This window comes from Protopterus annectens, chromosome 1.part1, assembly GCF_019279795.1.
Source record: "Protopterus annectens isolate FY-2018-M chromosome 1.part1, PAN1.0, whole genome shotgun sequence".
Taxonomy (NCBI): Eukaryota; Metazoa; Chordata; order Ceratodontiformes; family Protopteridae; genus Protopterus; species Protopterus annectens.
The window spans coordinates 118,874,741-118,896,177 of NC_056726.1; the positions used below are offsets into that span (position 1 = coordinate 118,874,741).

Sequence of the window (21,437 nt, forward strand, 5' to 3'; positions counted from 1 at the left end):
CCATCCTTCTATGCTGCCTGGGGTTGTAGTTAGGGCTTCATCCGTCTGTGCTGCTTGGGGTTGTAGTTAGGGCTCCCTCCTTCTATGCTGTCTGGGGTTGTAGTTAGGGCTCCATCTGTGGTTGTAGTTAGGGCTCCATCTTTATATGCTGCCTGGGACTGTAGTTAGGGCTCCATTCTTCTGTGCTGTCTAGGTTTGTAGTTAGCACTCCATCCTTCTATGCTGCCTGGGGTTGTAGTTAGGACTCCCTCCATCTCTGCTGTCTGGGGATGTAGTTAGGGCTCCATCCTTCTATGCTGCCTGGGATTGTAGTTAGGGCTTCATCCGTCTATGCTGCTTGGGGTTGTAGTTAGGGCTCCCTCCTTCTATGCTGTCTGGGGTTGTAGTTAGGGCTCCATCTGTGGTTGTAGTTAGGACTCCATCTTTCTACGCTGCCTGGGACTGTAGTTAGGGCTCCATTCTTCTATGCTGTCTAGGTTTGTAGTTAGCACTCCATCCTTCTATGCTGCCTGGGGTTGTAGTTAGGGCTCCCTCCATCTCTGCTGTCTGGGGATGTAGTTAGGGCTCCATCCTTCTATGCTGCCTGGGGTTGCAGTTAGAGCCCCATCCTACTATGCTGTCTAGAGTTGTAGTTAGAGCCCCATCCTACTATGCTGCCTAGGGTTGTAGTAAGGGCCCCATCCTTGTATGCTGCCTGGCGTTGTAGTTAGGGCCCCATCCTTCTGTGCCACACAGCTAGGCTGCATTACTTTTTATTGTTTCAATAACTGTTAAATGAAGCACAGCAATACTGTACCTTGATTGCAAAATGTAGTAAATAACTAAGTAATGAAATTAATAAATTAATAAAATATCCCCAATTTAGCTGCACATTCTGCAATGTTCCACGTATTCCATTCTTCCATGTTCCACGTGTTCCATTCTTCCACTAAACAGCACCTTATTCTTCATTCAAGAGTTTCCTTAAAATAGTCATGCACTTGAGACAACCTTAGAGGCAAGTTCTACTTCCTGTGACTTTAATTGTTTGCTAAAGAAACTACCACTGCCTCCCTTTGAGTCAATAGATTGGATGCCTGTCATATTTGTGAATCCGTAAATGCCTGTAACTGCAAATCTGAGGATTTCATGTGCTCCTTTCCTAATAGTACAGTGACCCGAAGGCAGTATATTTAAAAATGTGGATATAAATGAAAAGCCCATACACATACACACGCACACAATATCTATCAATCTATATATATTTGCAATTATGGGTATTCAACATTCTGCACCTTGCTCATCTGTCAAGGATCATAGAAATAATGTGGACATTACTTCAGGTAGAAGAATTTCAAAGCTACAAGCATTAGTGTGTAAACCACCATAACAGTGTTTTACAGTAATAGTGTCCCATAAGGACCAGTCCTTCATTTTATATCAATGGTCTCTCAACTGCCTACTTAAGTCAAGCACCAGTTTTCTCTCCTATCAAAGTTCTGGAGAACATTTGTAACATATTTTGGGTATCCAGACAGATGAGGTTATATTCAGAACTCTTGCTTACATAAAGACTTGTCAACTTGCTATTTCTTTCAAGTAAAAAATGAAGACTAACTGTCATCATGCAAACTTTGTCCAAGTGCTAATCAATTGTACTGCTTTTGTTGTAACTCAAGCATAACGATGGATAGCTATTTTAAAGAAGACTCTGCTCAAGCGGTAGCAGCTCTGGCTTTAATTTATTTAAATAATGATTCTTAGAGCAGTCTAGAAGCCTCAGTCTGGACTATTGTGTATGCACTCACAAGACAGCACAATCTAGGAGTTCTTCCTAGGGGTAGGACTGGTTTTGGTACAGCAATCCTATATTTGCTCACCCCTCAAAGTTACTCCTTTACTATTAATGCTGCACAAATGTGATAATTTAATGTAACATGCTGGTTTAATGTGCATTCATTATCTTCTCTGGTATGACAATACAATAAGCCTTCTCTGTGATACTAAACCAAAATGGATAGTGCAGTGGTTTGCATTGTCACCTCACCAGCAAGAGTTTCCCTGGTTCAATTCTTAGCTGGGGTGCCTTCTGTGTGGAATCTGCATGTCCACCCTGCATTTGTGTGGGTTCCCTGTGGGTGCTCTGGTTTCCTCCCACATTAAAAAGACATGCATCTGGAGTGTTCCTCCACAGGCCTCCCCTGAGAACTGGCTCATTCCAAGTCAGACTTTGCCGGTAAACAAATGTTAAATAAACAGTTATCCTTTGCAAATAATATAATACAGTTATATAACAGATCTGCCATATCACTAAAGAAGAGGTCACCATTGCAGTAAAGCTATTTACTCTCCAACCTCATACCTTGTTGGGGTATTGTATACAGTTTTTCCCTTCCTACTGGCCTTAATGTTATGAGTATGGTTATTATATATATAATGCATTTCTGTATTATTAGATAACATAAATTAAGTGGCAACATTATATTTGTTTGCCACAGATAAACCTCTTTCTGAGGAGGTTTTAGTTTCAAAAAATTTGAAGAGGGCACACAGTAATGCTGGTTTAATGCACATTCACTATCTTCTCTGATATGACAACAAAATTAGCCTTTTAGGTGGTGACACTAAACCAAAATATTATGGTTTTCAGTTACAGTGACCTGCTCTTAATAATCTACTGTTATATGAGTATAGTACTTAAGTGTGTTACCTTTTACTAGGTACAACTGTTACATCTTAAAATAAGGGAAAAAAGGAGTGAATTTTATTCATTACTCAAGGTTTTCAATCAGCAGTAATCATTACTTAATTATTCTTCATAAGCGTATGACCTTCTACTAGCTAGACTTTGTTGGTCATCAACAATATACATGACAGCTCTCATCTGTCTCTCTCTCTGTGTCTCTAGAATAATAATTGTTTATGTGTGTGCACATGTGTATGTTTGTGTGAATGCAAGCACGTGTGTTTGTGTGTGCATGTGTGATTGCGCATGCTCGTGTGCCCGTGTGTGTGCATGCATGCGCGAGCTTGTGTGTACGTGTGTGTGTGTGTGTGTGTGTGTGTGTGTGTGTGTTGATACATGTTTTTCAAAACATTGTTTTAAAGTATATTATATTTCATTTTACAATGCTGCAAGACTGTTGATCAGATATTCAGCTCTAAAGTCAAACTTTTTGGTCTGATAATTTTTGCCTGACTAGAATCTAGGTATTGTACAATAATGTCATACCAGCATACATTAAGAAAAGTCAATTTCCTCTGTTTTGGACTATTTTATCTATACCAAGAAAAGCAATCACAAAAAGATGGTTGCAGTAGGCACCGCTATCCTTCTAAGATGTTTTCTTGTCTTTAAAATATGCTCATAACAGAGAGATAAAGATTATAAAGTAGAGATCTATTACTAGATTTAACAATCTTACTTACTGGCCTAAAGTGTCACAGCTGTTAGAGAAACGTATACATGAATAATACAATACTGCTTTTTCTCATTTTCATTTTTCCTTTCTCATTTTCTTAGCAATATCAACTTTCTCATCATAACTTGAGTATTGAGCATTATGTCTACATGAAAAAAGTAATTGTTAACAAGGTCAGGAATACAGACACTGATAGTAAATATTGTATATAGTTACTGTTAAATATAAACTAATTGTACTATCTTACATGGATAGTACATATTGTATATAGTTACTGTTAAATATAAACTAATTGTACTGTCATATGGATAGTAAATATTGTATATAGTTATTGTTAAATATAAACTAATTGTACTGTCATATGGATAGTAAATATTGTATATAGTTATTGTTAAATACAAACTAATTGTACTGTCTTACATGGATAGTACATATTGTATATAGTTATTGTTAAATATAAACTAATTGTACTGTCATATGGATAGTAAATATTGTATATAGTTACTGTTAAATATAAACTAATTGTACTATCTTACATGGATAGTAAATATTGTATATAGTTACTGTTAAATATAAACTAATTGTACTGTCTTACATGGATAGTAAATATTGTATATAGTTATTGTTAAATATAAACTAATTGTACTGTCATATGGATAGTAAATATTGTATATAGTTACTGTTAAATATAAACTAATTGTACTATCTTACATGGATAGTAAATATTGTATATAGTTACTGTTAAATATAAACTAATTGTACTGTCTTACATGGATAGTACATATTGTATATAGTTATTGTTAAATATAAACTAATTGTACTGTCATATGGATAGTAAATATTGTATATAGTTATTGTTAAATACAAACTAATTGTACTGTCTTACATGGATAGTACATATTGTATATAGTTATTGTTAAATATAAACTAATTGTACTGTCATATGGATAGTAAATATTGTATATAGTTATTGTTAAATATAAACTAATTGTACTGTCTTACATGGATAGTAAATATTGTGTATAGTTATTGTTAATTACACAATGACCCCCCTCCCATTAACATTCCAAAACGTGCACGCTGATTGGTCAGCGTGCCCGTTGAAAATCAGACTTATACTAACAGAAAAAGGTCCGGTCGCCCGGACTTTTTCCATTAGTATAAGACTTTTTTTTTGTGCTGGACAGCAACGGATAACGGAAGAGCTCCGTTACTGTTATCTCACTTTGTTAAACTCTCATTTAACATAGCGAGACAGCTTTAAAAAAAGCAACGGAGAAAGGAAGATCTCTGTTGCTTTTTTTAAAGCTATCTCGCTATGTTAAACTCTTTTAACATAGCGAGACAAATTTTTAAAAGCAACGGAGGTCTTCCTTTCTCCGTTGCTTCCACACATAGCTCTGATGTACTGCGTAACCATACGCATGCACAGTACATCAGAAGTGCGCAGAATACTAGACAGCTGCGGAAGGGCAGCAAGGAGGCATTATACAATGCCATTATTTAAGAAAAGTAAGTATTTTGTTTCTTAAATAATGTCATTGTATAATAGCAATAACCCACTTCTGGGTGTGGGTAATGTTGGATTTACTCACGGTTGTCTTTGTTTGGCCACTCGGGCTTCGTCCTCATTACCAAACTACACCAACTGTGGGTAAATCCAGCATTACCCACACCCAGGAGTGGGTTATTGCTTAAATATAAACTAACCATACTGTCTTACATGGATAGTAAATATTGTATGTAGTTATTGTTAAATATAAACTAATTGTACTGTCTTACATAGATAGTAAATATTATATATAGTTATTGTTAATTACACAACAACCCCCCATTAACATTCCAAAACGTGCATGTTGATTGGTTAGCGTGCCCATTGTAAATCAGACTTATACTAACAGAAAAAGGTCGGGTCGCCCGGACTTTTTCCATTAGTATAAGACTTTTTTTTTGTGTGCTGGACAGCAACGGATAACGGAAGAACTCTGTTGCTGTTATCTCGCTTTGTTAAACTCTTGTTTAACATAGCGAAACAGCTTTAAAATAAGCAATGGAGAAAGGAAGATCTCCGTTGCTTTCTTTAAAGCTATCTCGCTATGTTAACCTCTTTTAACATAGCAAGACAAGTTTTTAAAAGCAACGGAGATCTTCCTTTCTCTGTTGCTTCCACACACAGCTCTGATGTACTGCGTAACCATATGCATGCACAGTACATCAGAAGTGCACAGAATACCAGACAGCTGTGGAAGGGCAGCAAGGAGGCATTATACAATGCCATTATTTAAGAAAAGTAAGTATTTTTTTTCTTAAATAATGTCATCTTATAATAGCAATAACCCACTTCTGGGTGTGGGTAATGCTGGATTTAATCATGGTTGTCTTTGTTTGGCCACTCAGGCTTCGTCCTCGTGACCAAACCACACCAACTGTGGGTAAATCCAGCATTACCCATACCCAGGTGTGGGTTATTGCTTAAATATAAACTAACCATACTGTCTTACATGGATAGTAAATATTGTATATAGTTATTGTTAAATATAAACTAATTGTACTGTCTTACATGGATAGTAAATGTTGTATATAGTTATTGTTAATTATACAATGACCCCCCATTAACATTCAAAAACGTGCATGCTGATTGGTCAGTGTGCCCATTGTAAATCAGACTTATACTTATGGAAAAAGGTCCGGTCGCCTGGAATTTTTCCATTAGTATAAGACTTTTTTTGTGTGTTGGACAGCAACGGAGAATGAAAGAGCTCCGTTGCTGTTATATCGCTGTGTTAAACGAGTTTAATATAGCGAGATAGCTTTAAAAAAAGCAACGGAGATCTTCCTTTCTCTGTTGCTTTTTATCTCGCTATGTTAAACTCTTTTAACATAGTGAGACACGTTTCTAAAAGCAACAGAGATCTTCCTTTCAACGTTGCTTCCACACACAGCTCTGATGTACTGCATAACCATATGCATGCACAGTACATCAGAATTGCCGCAGAATACTGGACAGCTGTGGAAGGGCAGCAAGGAGGCATTATACAATGCCATTATTTAAGAAAAGTTACTATTTTCTTTCTTAAATAATGTCATTGTATAATAGCAATAATCCACTTCTGGGTATGGGTAATGCTGGATTTACCCACGGTTGTCTTTGTTTGGCCACTTGAGCTTCGCCCTCATGACCAAACCACACCAACTGTGGGTAAATCCAGCATTACCCACATCCAGGCGTGGGTTATTGCTTAAATATAAACTAACCGTACTGTCTTGCATGGATAGTAAATATTGTATATAGTTATTGTTAAATATAAACTAATTGTACTGACTTACAATGATAATAAATATTTTATATAGTTATTGTTAAATATAAAGTAACTACTGTCTTATATGGATAGTAAATACTGTATATAGTTATTGTTAAATATAAACTAATTGTACTGTCTTACATGGAAACTTTTGGTTGAACATATCTTTAATGAAACTCTTTTATTGTTAAGGTGAATATGCTATTTTGTTTGACATAACAGTATTATTATAGAGATATGGTTTAAAATTTCAGCCAATAAACATAGTAAAAAGCATTTGTTTTAAATGCTGTTGGAATCTATTGTATACAGCTAATCTTCCATCAAGACAGTCTGTAAAACACTGAAGGTTATAAAAAGAGAACTATGATAACTGAGTGTACTCTAATATTGCCAGTCTATTAAGATGTACAAAGATTGTAACAGCATTTAACGTACATCAGCATTTTATGATGTATGCAGATTTCCACACGAAAGACTGTTTCAGCTCAGATGAGTATTGCTTAATACAAACAAGGGTCTCTTTTAATACTGTCCAGTTGGGGCCAAAATGAGTAATTTGCATGTTCTACCCTGTTAAAGAACTTGTCGGCTTTAAACAAATTGTTACTACCTTGTTGGTATATTTGTAACGTTTATGATTACAACTCTTTGGCCATCCCAATATTTCTCACATTGTCAGAAACTTGTACTTAAATTGCACACCAAGAATATTTAAATCAACCTTTATTTTATCTGGGAATGATTTTGGAATGAACATGTCATTAAATTAGGAACATTATGATTTTTTTGTATTGTGTGTGAGAAAGCTGAATTATTTTATGTTGTAGATTCTTGATAATAGTGGATTTTTTTCTTTTAGGCTATATAACACAATGCTAAATAGTTTGGTTATTGCTGAATTGTGTATCCCTTATCAGTTGCATATAACATAACAATGTTCATAAGTAAGTACTAGGCTAGATGCTCTTGCAAGCCTAGCCAATTTCCCTTCAAAGACAAGAATCAAACCCTGGATTTTTTATTTGTTAGGTAAGCACCTTAACCATTATACCAAGCCCCAAACCTATCTCAAATCCGTTTCTCAAGGGTTGATACTCTTTGTTTCTTTCTCTGGTATGTTTTAACTGCTCATTTGATTTGCTGATGTCTGTTACATGCTTTTTCCTGTTTTCCCTTTTTTATTTGATAATTGAATTATATTTTGACAAATACAAAATGCTTTATAATTGCTAATATTATACTGTATAGTGTAGAACTTATGTGCAATATTTTGCTGTTCCTATTTGTTAATTTACTTTGATCATGAAAACATTATTAACTGTTGTACAGTCAAGGGTTTAAACAGAGCTGTATCTGTTGACCATTCGCTGATTACATTTTGTTGACCAGGTAAGACCCATTCAATTAGAGACCTTTATCCATAGGAAGCCTGTGCAGTGCTATTTGTACATTTGAAGTAGTGAGAAGCATCAAGAAATTGTAAGGCTTGTAGGTTTTGTCAGTAGCAAGAATGTATACAGTAATACAGTACCACCCATCACATGTACACAGTAATACAGTACTACCCATCACATGTACACAGCAGTACAGTACTACCCATCACATGTACACAGCAGTACAGTACTGTCCTTAACGTGTACACAGTAATACAGTACTACCCATAGCACGTACACAGCAATATTGTATTACCCATAACATATATACAGCAGTACAGTACTGGTCATAACATATACACAGTAATACAGTACTACCCATAACATGTACCCAGTAGTATAGTACTGTCGATAACATGTACACAGTAATACAGTATTATCCATAACATGTACACAGTAATACAGTACTATCCATAACATGTACACAGTAACACAGTACTACCCATAACATGTATCCAGTAGTATAGTACTGTCGATAACATGTACACAGTAATACAGTACTATCCATAACATGTACACAGTAATACAGTACTACCCATAACATGTACACAGTAGTACAGTACTGTCCATAACATGTGCACAGTAATACACTACTATCCATCACACATACACAGTAGTACAGTACTATCCATAACATGTATACAGTAATACAGTACTATCCATCACACATACACAGTAGTACAGTACTTTCCATAACAATGTATACAGTAATAGAGTACTACCCATCACATGTACACAGTAATACAGTATTACCCATCACATGTACACAGCAGTACAGTACTGTCCATAATATGTACACAGTAATACAGTACTACCCATAACATGTACACAGTAATACTGTACTACCCATAACATATACATAGTAGTACAGTACTGCGCACAACATGTACACAGTAATACAGTACTACCCATAACATGTACACAGTAGTACAGTACTGTCCATAACATGTACACAGTAATACAGTACTATCCATAACATGTACACAGTAATACAGTACTATCCATACATGTATGCAGTAGTACAGTACTGTCCATAACATGTACACAGTAATACAGTACTATCCATAACATGTACACAGTAATACAGTACTACCTATAACATGTACACAGTAGTACAGTACTGTCCATAACATGTACACAGTAATACAGTACTATCCATAACATGTACACAGTAGTACAGTACTATACATAACGTGTACACAGTAATACAGTACTATCCATAACATGTACACAGTAGTACAGTACTATACATAACATGTACACAGTAATACAGTATTATCCATAACATGTACACAGTAAGACAGTACTATGCATAAAAGAATGACAGCTCTATATCAAATCTACGAATGTTAGAGCTGTTTGTGGTGCTAAGCATAGTTAACAACACTATTCAGCACCTGACAATCCCTACAGATTGTTTAATGTCCTGAGTTAACTTGTGTAAGAATTTCTTGTACTCTTTGGCTAGCTGTTAGCTAATCATTTACTCTTCATTTTTGTTGCATAGGAATGATTTAAACAAAAAGAAATTTGGCAAAAAAAATGTGTTGTAGAGTTGGGAAGACTACTTTGCATTGAACTGATTACAGTTCCAAGAATATTAAATGTGGGTTCTTAGGCAAGGATTAACAGTGAAATCTAGCTGCTTGCATTGGACAGGAAGTTGATCCCGCTTGCAGAAGCAAGAAGCACATCAGAGTACAATGGTAAAGCAAGATACTGACATGTATTTGTGAAGCACCACAAGTCAGTCTGCAGGTCTGTAAATGAAATCTGTCAGTAGTGTCATAAACCAGCTTGAAATGGGTAATCCCACAAAAGGAATAAATTACATTTGTCAGTAGTGTCATAAACCAGTTTGAAATGGGTAATCCCACAAAAGGAATACATTACATTTGTCAGTAGTATCATAAACCATCTTGAAATGGGTAATCCCACAAAAGGAATAAATTACATTTGTCAGTAGTGTCATAAACCATCTTGAAATGGGTAATCCCACAAAAGGAATAAATTACATTTGTCAGTAGTGTCATAAACCAGCTTGAAATGGGTAATCCACAAAAGGAATGAATTTAAACACCTCTCTGAAGATTATAGTGCTAGTATTATTACATTGTTTTTCTGGATCTAATTGATGCCTTTTAAACTTAAAATTGGTTTAATAGGTCCAATGTTATTTTAGTCAGAAGAACACTACTTAGCATATATCGTATTATGAAGAGCCCTACTCAGCAAAAAAAAATGTTATCTGGTCTCATTCCTCAAGGTTTGATCATCAGAAGATGTTAATGTACCACTCCAGAATCAATAAGACTCTCATTATATCTAGCTTGTTTTGCTGCGGGATTATCTTCTTGGATGATCCTGCAGTGCAGACTACTTATACATCCTGCTTTTGAAGCCAATCACATGTTCAGAGTAGCTCACATGCTAAACCTGGTGGAACCCAGGAATACAAAACATGGAACCACTACATTCAGCTTCCAAACTAGTATGGTCATAATGATGACTGAATGACTGTGCTTGTTTAATAGCCTTCCCTGGACTAGGGTCACCTTGTGTTTTTGGTGTTGCAATCTGTACTGACCAGCCATTATCTCTACTGATAGATCTCAGATGTTGTAGAAACAGGAAACAAATCAATATGTAATTATTATGCCATGACAACTGAACTTTAGCATTGCTCAGATTGTAACTCAAAGAAGACTGGAGGTTAAATTAACATGCACTTTGGAACACAAAAGATCAAACAATTACCATACAGTGAAACAAATACATGATGTCATACACTTAAAAAAAATGTCTACAAGTTAAAAATTCATATTCTGATTGTATACATTGTAAAAAATGTAATATATGCATCCGTCTATCTATGTATTTAGCTCTCTACATATTTCTCTTCTTCATTTATTTATTCATACACTGTAAAGAAACACCATTTTTTTTATTCAAAAGGTGCTGACTTTTGAGATCTACAAGAACCGAGGACCAATCCTTTTAGTTAAAGAAGATTCGGTTTACTTGTTGGAACAACTAGAAGATGCACAGATACTTCTTGCCCACATGCTAACCTCCAGGCATATTGGGCCACTGAGGGATGAGGCAACATCTTGGGTAGAAAAGCTGAAAGGAGTGGGTGTTGTATTAGAACTCTGGATTGACGTACAAGAACTTTGGCAGCATCTGGAGGCCATCTTTAGTAGTTCTGTCATTATCAAGGTAAGAGAATATCTAAGGAGAGGATGTTTGGAAAATACAGATGTGTGTGTGTGCTTGTGTGTGTGTGTGTGTGTGTGTGTGTGTGTGTGTGTGTGTGTGTGTGTGTGTGTGTGTGTGTGTGTGTGTGTGTTTGTCTTAAACATAACCTGTTGCTTTAATAAGTGTGATTTCACATTATATTACATTATATTACAGTATAAACAAAATGAAAACTCCAGCAAAGCTGGAACTTCCACTCAGTGACCTCCCGAACCTCTTGTATCAGAGGCACATGGGATATATGCAAATGAACCTTATGATCATCAGATGTTTCAGCTAATTGGCAAAGAGGTTTGGGAGGTCACTCAGTGGAAGTTCCAGCTTGGCTGGAGTTTTCATCTTGTTTTTACTGATTGTTTTTTCAGTGACCTTCTCACTCATTGCTTTAGTTTGCTGTTTAGGATATTTTTGCAGTGACCCTAATGATAATGGACAACAACTGGGTATAACAGCCCTGTATTTCTAATGCTTAGTCAACCACTCTGCTTGTGCTGTGCTGATGAGGTCATAACAAGGCAGAAATATGCATATTCACAGTTAGTGGGGTTGGCTTTATTGGCCTGAAATTGTCCATTAAAACGACAAAAGAAGTCATGGGCATTCAGAATCGCCAATTAGCTGAAACACCTGATGTTCATAAGGTTCATTTGCATATATCCCATGTGCCTGTTATACAAGAGGACTGGGAGGTCACTCAGTGGAAGTTCCAGCTTTGCTGAAGTTTTCATTTAGTTTTTACTGATTTTTTTTTCAGTGACCTTCTCACTCATTGTTTTAGATTATATTACAGTATGGAAATTACATTTTAATAAATATTGCAGTCTTTCATTTTGTACCTCATACAAGAGTAAACATTTTCTCATCACGGCACAAGATATGCAGTAAACACAGATAGTGCCACCATGCAAGCAATGTAACTCACCAGTGTTGGAGTTTTAAGAAAACAGCTCATCATTATATGGTGACACATAAACCTATAAGCAATGACAGAAAAAATACTTTACAACAAATAATCTGATTATCATACTAAAGGCAAGTGGTACACTGAAATAAAGATATATATTCCATACAAAGAGAAATGTGTTGGTGGTATACATGCGTATTTTAATAAGATGGCAAATAATGGAATATGAAGATCAGTCAGTTGGATGTGTCCTGTAAGACGAGCCACATCTGATGGAGATGGAGGAGTTTCTGGCCTCTGTCATTGCAGCCAAACTTTACTCAATCTTCAGAACAGTTCTGTACCCAAAGTCTGGTCAAACAGTTTAAAAAAGCAACCACATGCCTGAAGAACTAATGCAAATTCTTCTGTTAATTGATGAATCACAGCTTAAATGGAAGCCCAAACCAACCTCAGAAAATCTTTCAAAACAAAGCATCAGAAAATACAAATAAAACAACCTTAAATTCAAACAGCTGTTTCTCCACAAGGCAAACCTAAACATGTTTGGAATGAAGTTATGCTTTTAATTCTGCAAGACATCTCCTCTACTAACAGTACAAAATGATCATAAGGCCAAATCTCACCTTTTGATTTAATGAAAGAATGTATCACTCTTCCCCAACTCTTCACTATCTCCTCCATCCCCCATGAGATACCCCTCCCCCCTCCATTTCTCCTGCTGCTTTAAGCTAATTACAGCTACATTTCACTGGATGCCCCCACTGGAGCAGATAACATTAATCCATGGATTATTTCCTTTTGCAGATACTACCTTATTATTTTTCTGCTTCATATCTATAACCATTGCTTATCCAATAATATCATGCCACACATCAAACCATTTCTAAAGGAACTAAACCCTAATGATTCTTCATAGTTCTGGTCCATTTATATTTCATCCACTCTTGAAAAGTGCTAGAAAAAATATTCATCTCCAATTTGTAGAATACATCCAAAAATAATACTTCTTTGCAGTAAAGCAACCTAGATTTTTGGAGAGACCACAGCATTATGACTGCATGAACGTGGACAAGGGTGACCTTAAATTATAGCCAGCCTAACACATCAGCGAACTAGTCTGCCACCTAGGTTACTGTCCTGCTAGGGCACGTTTTCACTATTTATTAATTTATTTATATACTTAAACAGGATTTCTTTGCTTTAAGAAAATGAATACATAATTATGTCACTGAAAAGTGCCCCTGCTGAAACATAAAGCAGCTGCAATACCCTGTGGAAGGGATTAAACCAGGTCATTCAGTTGTTTGGCCCTCTGCTCAGTACAACCATTGATCTGCATAGACAATGAATCAGGTAGATCGTCGGTGCGACAGAGCAAAAAGTCAAAAAATTTCAAAGTGTAGCAAATATCTGCAACATGAAGAGAAAGCTGTTAATTGCATGCAACTTGATATTTTCGTATGGCTGGCTAGTCGTAGGATAGTGTAACATAACTTTTTTTTAACTATTATTTGCAGTCAACTAGAAATAGAGGACAGTTGGCTACTTCTGAACTGTCTCTGATTTTGCATGACATCCTGATTTTTATCTCATAATCTTGCCTTGTGCCTTGTATTTTTTTTTTATTATCTGGTAAACCACTTTGCTTTGGCTGTCATTTGGGATATGTTGCAGGTATTTTAATGTTTACAGACATCAGGCTTTCTCTTATGTTCTGTATTTCCAATCTATAACCAAAGAATCCACTTATGTTTTACTGATTAGCTCAGGAAAAAGGCAAAGCATTGCATGTCTGCAGCTACTGGGGATTGGCTTTATTGGCCTGAATGTACCAGTACAGCAAGAAAAAGTAAAAAGTGAAAACTCATGGGCATTCAGGAGCCATTTAGCTGAAACACTGGAATATCCCATGGGCCTCCACTTCAGGGGAATTAAAGTATTACACAGTAAAGACTCTAATTCACCTGGGTCTTTCTTGAAATTTTTACTGACTCTTTTGCCTGTGTGACCTTTTCTACCCTTTGCTGCTGACATTATTTTGGATATTTTGCAAGCACCTAAATGTTTATAGACATCAGGCTTGGTCTTCAGCTCTGTGCTTCCAAAGTATAACCAAACAATCAACTTGTGCCATACTGATGAGCTCAGACAAACTTCAAAACATGTAATTTCTGCAATTAGTGGAATTTGGTTTCATTGGCCTGAATGCACCCAAAAAGTTTTCAGAAGTAAATAGTGACAAGTCATAGGCCTTCTGAAGCCATGTAGCTGAAGTACTAGTATGTTGTTAAAGGATTTGTTTATTTATTGTATTTCTTTTCTAGGGTGCAGTACTGATCTCCATGGACATTTTTCAGACTGAGTCCAGGAGTAGTGAGTGGTTAAGTGACCTTCATTTGCATATATACAGATATGACCATATCATTACCCATTTGCATAAGAAGGGTGCTGTACTGCTAAGTGTGCTGTCTTTCAGATGAGATGTTAAACCAATGCCTAATTTGCTTGAGATAGTAGTAGTTCAGGTGGATATAAAAGATCCCATTGCACCTATTGAGAAGTGTAGCGGTCCTTTATTTATATGCAAAAATAACTCTCATTTACAAAATATTAACATATTTACAAATATTTACATATGTACAAGTAAATAAATATACAAATATGTTTACATATATTCTTAATTTCCTTTACAATCATACTAAATTTTCATCCCTATTAGACCCCTACTTCGTTTTCCATAACCCCATCTGATTTTACTTAACATTGTAACTAAAATCCATTTACCATTAAGCATAATTTCATTTAGTCTTTCATTCCATATATCCCATATAACATAAAATAACTTTTTATCTATTATTTTAATATATTCTTTACTTCTATTCTTTTAATATCTATATTTAATCATATTGATGTTTATTTTATCCACTTCTTTTATAACTTTGAAAAAGATCTTCTTTACCTAGGTTTTCCAGTAACTTGTTTACTCTTTTACATTTCAAAAACACATGTTCTTCTTCTTGACAGTCTAAGCATATTCTCTCACTTTTCCTTTATATATGGCATATTTCCTTTTACTAGCAATTTATTTATTACCAGTGTCCACAAAAATCTTGACATTCTACTTTCTGATTACACCATCTGCTTCTTAGTTTTATAGCTTTAATTGTTTCATCTCTTAGATTTTCCCATGATTTTACAAAGTAATGTTTTATCATTGCATTCTTGTACCATACTGTTCTATCTTTTTCTGTACTATCAATTTTTATTATTCACAAAATATTTTTTCTTGGTAGCATTTTATTTTATTATTTTTTTATTTATATGCCCTTTTTTTTCTTTTACTCCTTTTACCGTACCTCAAAATGTGCCATACTTATATTTATACAGTTTTACTACTTCACTCTCATCTTCTTCTTCAGTTCTCAACTTTAATACTTTGTACAAATTTAATGAAACAGCATATACCACTGTGTTAAGTAACCCTAAACCTTATTCTTTGTTATTTACATACAAACTCCTCTTTTTACTGGGTTTAATCTAGAACCCTATTTAAAAGAAAATAAAATATTTGCAACAATTCCTTTTCAAATACTGTTGGCAACATAAATATACTTGCTAAGTATATTATTTGCCCATCAGTTCTGAATTTATCAAATAGGCCTTTCGTTTGAATGATAATTTATATGATACCCAGAAAAGACAGGTGTGTTTTGTTTCTTCTATTGTTTTTCCCATTGAATTCTACTTATATCTTTATTCCCAGATGTTATACCTAACACTGGTAATTCATTCATTATAAAACAAATACCTCCTAGCTTTTCTGCATTACCTAAACTTTACTTTTCTCTTAATATAAAAAAATCTGTCACCTCTCACACTCATTTGTGCAAATTATTACTTCTTTTATCCAAATTTTGTTTTTTTGCAATTATTATAATATTATCTGCACATGTTACTAGAGCTGGAATTCTTAACAATTCAGGTGTTACATACCCCCAACTCCTTCATTTTATAATTAATTTCACATACTGTCACATTCTTAACTAATACAAAGAGTATACAAATCACTGGACATCTCTGTCTTGCACCACTCTTCATATGTACCTCTTGCCGTAACCAGCCATTTACAAGTATTTTTACGTTATTATTACGATACACTGACATACATAATTTCCTAACCTTCTCACTTATAATTTTTCACTATTACCAATAAAAGTTAGTCAGATTGTGAAAAATGCCTTATTAAGGTCTCCTAACATGATTTTAGCTTCTTCGTTTCCGTTCAAAATATTATCCACTTCTTTAACTATCATAAGAAATTCTTGGCCTTTCCCCTTTATACTCTATATATATATATATATATATATATATATATATATATATATATATATATATATATATATATATATATATATATATATATATATATATATATATATATATATATATATATATATAAATATTTATATATATATGTGTATATATATATATATATATACAGAGAGAGAGAGAGAGAGACATGGGTCTACTTTACTTACCTGAACTTTGCTGAGATAACAGGAATGAGAAACCAGAAGACTAACATAGGGAACACCCACTTTTCACTCAAGGTAAGTAACTGCTTGGCCATTCCAAAACAAACAAAAAAATTTAACCCACCTGGTCCTCCCAACTAAATATACCAAGTCCGAGATTGCACTACCATGGGGGTAAGGGGCAAAGTTCAACAAGATGGTCAAGCGGTTACTTACCTTGAGTGGAAAGTCCGTGTTCTGGATGTCGTTCTTTTAGTTTTTCATTTGTGTTATCTCGGTGAAGTGAAAGTTGGTGATGTGGCTGTTTGTGTAAGTAAAGTAGATCCATATATATACATACACACATACATACATACACACGTATATAAATATATATATATATATATATATATATATATATATATATATATATATCCCATAACATTTTCAATTTTAGTTTCAAATCTCTTTTACATCATTTTCTGAAAGTTCTTATAATCATTATTATTCAATACTGTCTCCAGTTTTTTAATTGTCTTCTGTCTTCCTCTTCCATATGAATTTAAGTGTTCCAGTACATAAGTCGTTATACTTAAAACCTTCATTTAACCACTCATTCCTAACCTTTAAAAACATTTTTTGACAATCTCTTCAATTTTTACATATTTTATACCCTAGTCCATCTGGTCCTGCGGCTGAATCTATATTTACTTGCCCTAATACTTTATGTAGCTCATTTAAAGAAATCACCTTTTCCAACTCATTATTCTCTTTTTCTGTTAATTTTTTACTTTCCATGTTTTATGCACTGTCTTGTTTTTTTTCTTTAAACATTTCTTGCACTACACTATTTATAATCTTTTCTGAGTTCTTTCTGTTTCTCCTTTTAATTTTTTTTATTTCTCTCATTATACTACCATCTTCCTTTACTAATCTGCATAAGTAATTCAATACCTTCTTGCATTTTTTCTTGATTTCTTTCATATAATTCTTTTTTTATCAAAATACTTTCCATCATTCTGTTATAAATCTTCCAACGAATCATTATATCTTCTTTTATATTTTTTCCTTTACTTTTCTCACAAAATATTGTCACTGTGAAAAACGTTTTTATATTTTTCCTTAAATATCATCCACCATTCATCCACTATTCAGACCAATATTTATAAAATGTTCTCATAGTAATATGATCTTTACATAACTGTATTATGAATCTCTTTTCTTCTGCATTCCAGGCTTTCTCATTTATCCTTTTTATTCCTTTGCCTATTTTTATATATTCTTTGTTATCCTTTATATATATATATAGCCATACTGCAGGATGATCAGATTATGACTGTAATTCCCACTGTTTTGCCAGAAAACCACAAATTTTATGAGGAACAGACCAAAAGTTTGGTTGTGTTTGTGTCTTTCGGCTTTTCCCGGTTAGGGGTCACCACAGCGGAACTCTGGTCCGCTAATGATTGGTAGTTGAGTTTTACGTGCCGAGTTACCACCCCTGCCTCACAACCTTCAACGAAAGTATTCCCATTCACATATGTCTCCACGCAGAAGACGCTCTAGCTGAGAATCGGACCGGACAGTGTCTTACTGTGAGGCGACAATGCTACCGCAGCACCACCACTGCGGGTAGGAAAGTATGAGGTAAAATTCTGGACAATATGTGAAAATCTGGACAGTTGAGAGGTATGCTTAATTCTTTACATTTCCTATTTTTGTCTTTTACCCTTTTACAAATAGAATTCTTTTTCTTTTACTGCCTTCCAGTTTATTTTTTTCTATTTCTATTACTTCTAAAATTTCTTCTGTTTGTTCATTTTCTTCTCTTCCTTTTCTTTTTCCTTAGTATTACTTTCATTTATGCAATTTACCTACAAAAGTCCAATTTTCTTTCATTTATAGCATTTCAATTCACATTTTTCTGCATCATGCCCCATTTCCCCACAAATGCAACATTCTCATTTGTCACAGTTACTTATCAAATGTCCTTCTTCTCCACATAAAACACGTTTTTGAATGTCCCCAGTATTATATGGCATCCCTATTCCCTACACTCTTATCATGCTTGATATATGTATAATGTTTTTTCTTTTTATTTTAACACAAAATTGCAGTCCCAGCCACCAGTCCATAAACCCTTTTTGTTATAAACTTTTGCAATGTCCAGTATTACTTTACATAAAGTTTTCAAATGTCCTTTCAAAGTCTTTCTTTCTACCTCTGTTTGAAATTATACATGAATAATCTTTTTTGTTTCCTTGTTAAATGTTTTTAACACATAAGATCCCATGGGTTACATTCTTTCTTTTTTCATATTCTCCAAGAAATTTTCCATTGAAAAAAACAGTCTCAATGTAATGTCACAAAATGTATCTTTGTTAATAACAATAAATGCTCTTACCTCATGTGCTTTTACACCCTAAGAGCTATTAAATTGTCCCATACTTCATACCTGTACATTTTTTGTCCTGTTTACTTTGAATCCTCACCACATAATTCTGTTTTTCATTTTTTCCTGCCATCTTTTCTTCTACTCCACTTTTGCCTTCTTTTACTTTCTCTGCGTGTGTTTTTTTTCCTTCTCACCGCTATTCTTCATGAGTGTCTCTGTGTCCTCCTTTTGTATTTTCTGTATAATATTCTCCCCAGAAAACATCTCCTTTATTTTCTGGCTCACTGTGCACCACAATTTCTTTAAGTAAATCATCCTGCAGCCCTTCTGACTGGAGGGTTGTAATTATATATCTACCATTTGCTGACTCATCTCCATTAAACAGATTTCTTTGAAATAATTCCTCAGAATGCTGTACACATTCTCTGGTCTCAATATCTGGTTTCTCCTCCATTTTATTCACCACTCCATCACCTCCCTTTGTCCCCATGTGCCTACCTCTTTCTTCAGTACACTTCTGTGGCTGGAAAAGAAACAGTACGTGCTCTTCCAAAATGAGTCCCACTTGCAATACTTATGAGTACAGGAAGTTCCTCAACACCCTAACCAAATTTATCCAAGTAATGTAAATACCACCTCCGGTCTCCCCTGAAAAGAGGCTAGTAGCCTAAGAATAAATAAATAAATACTATTATCCAATAGGTCTCTACTACAGGAGGTTTAAGGTATTACAGAGTAAAGATGCTAGCTTAGCTAGGTGTTTCTTGAAATATAAATATATATATATATATATATATATATATATATATATATATATATATATATATATATATATATATATAAAACTATATGGACATTTGCATGGGAGTACATAAAATCAGCAAAGTTAGTTTTGGCAAAAGTAAAACATTTGAACACTGTTCACCAAAACTTCTTTCTCCAACAGTAGAGTTTGCCTCTTTCTGTCCTGTTGTGTGACATGGGGAGGGTGCAGGGGAGCTTGCCCCTCTGCAAAAAAGTTTTTCTCTGATGTTCGCTTAAGGTAATTTTAATGAATAGTTCTTGAAATGTTTATGTTTGTTGAAATTACCTTTGATGAGTCATCATGTGTCTTGTATGTATATAATAAGGGACATAAGGAAACCTTGTGGTGGAATGCAGAAGTCCAGGAATTTATAAAAAAAAAAAAGAAAGAAAGAAAGAATAAGTGCAGGAGGAAGTGTGTGATAGAAAAGCCAGACCAGGCTAAGAAGGAATATTGGCTGGCTAACAAAAAGGGTATACGAGCAGTTGCACAAGGCATTAGACAAACTCTACAAGCTGCTGGAAGGTGACTCAGCAGATGGCACAAAGAAACTCTATCAGGTCACAATGCAATAGCAGACAGGTAAAGAAGACAGTCATCAGATACCATTCATAAATGATGCCAGCAACAACCTGCTCAGTAGTTTATAGGACATCTGAGACAGTTAACAGTAGTACGTCAAGATGCTTCTGAATGAAGTAAACTCCACAGAAGCTATACTATTCATGCACAGCTTACATAGGATCATAGGAGGTTACTAGGCTATCAATTCGCAGGGTTGAAATCAGAAATCAGGGATGAAATCAGAAGAAACTGAAAACTGAGCTAGAAGAAATTAGAGGAACAGGTCAACATCTTCAAGCATCTGAGATATGTGTGTAGACAAAAGGGAAGTCTAAATAAAGAGGTCAAAGTTAGAATCAGAGGTGCTGCTAGCAACTAACAATATATTAAGTGCAATGTGTGACAGAATAATTCCAAAGAAAGTTAAAAGTAAGGTGTACAAAACAACAGTGGCTCTGTATGGTACAGAAACCTGAACAGTGATGGCAGTACAGCTGAGGAAGTTTCAGATGATAGAGATAAAGTACATAAGAATAGGTAACAGGATGTGAACTGTGTGATAGATAAAGAAATGATGGTAAAGTGCAGCCAATGAATATGTAAAGGAAGAGATGTGAGATAAGCCTTATGATGCAAGGCCTTCTAGAAATGTTGTATATAAACATCTTATTGACATTTTGTTGTGATGGCACCTTAGATCAGTGTTGTACTGCTCATTTCCCTGACCCAAAAATCCAAATAATTATATGAATTGTAGGTGCAATAATCAAAGTAACTAAATCAAGATTTATGAATGAGACGAGAAATGCAAGAATTAATTTGCTCATCTATTGCCTTTCAACCAAAAAACTATGA

The 21,437-nt window shown here is 34.7% G+C and overlaps 1 protein-coding gene across 1 annotated transcript in view; it reads left to right on the plus strand.

The window, feature by feature from the left end:
* The window catches only part of LOC122814238 (dynein axonemal heavy chain 5-like), a 3,525,594-nt gene that overhangs the window by 1,252,787 nt on the left and 2,251,370 nt on the right, over positions 1-21,437 (plus strand). Inside the window, exon 39 of the mRNA XM_044086840.1 lies at positions 11,095-11,358. Within this exon, the coding sequence (XP_043942775.1) occupies positions 11,095-11,358 (264 nt within the window). The remainder of the gene's footprint in view (positions 1-11,094; positions 11,359-21,437) is intronic.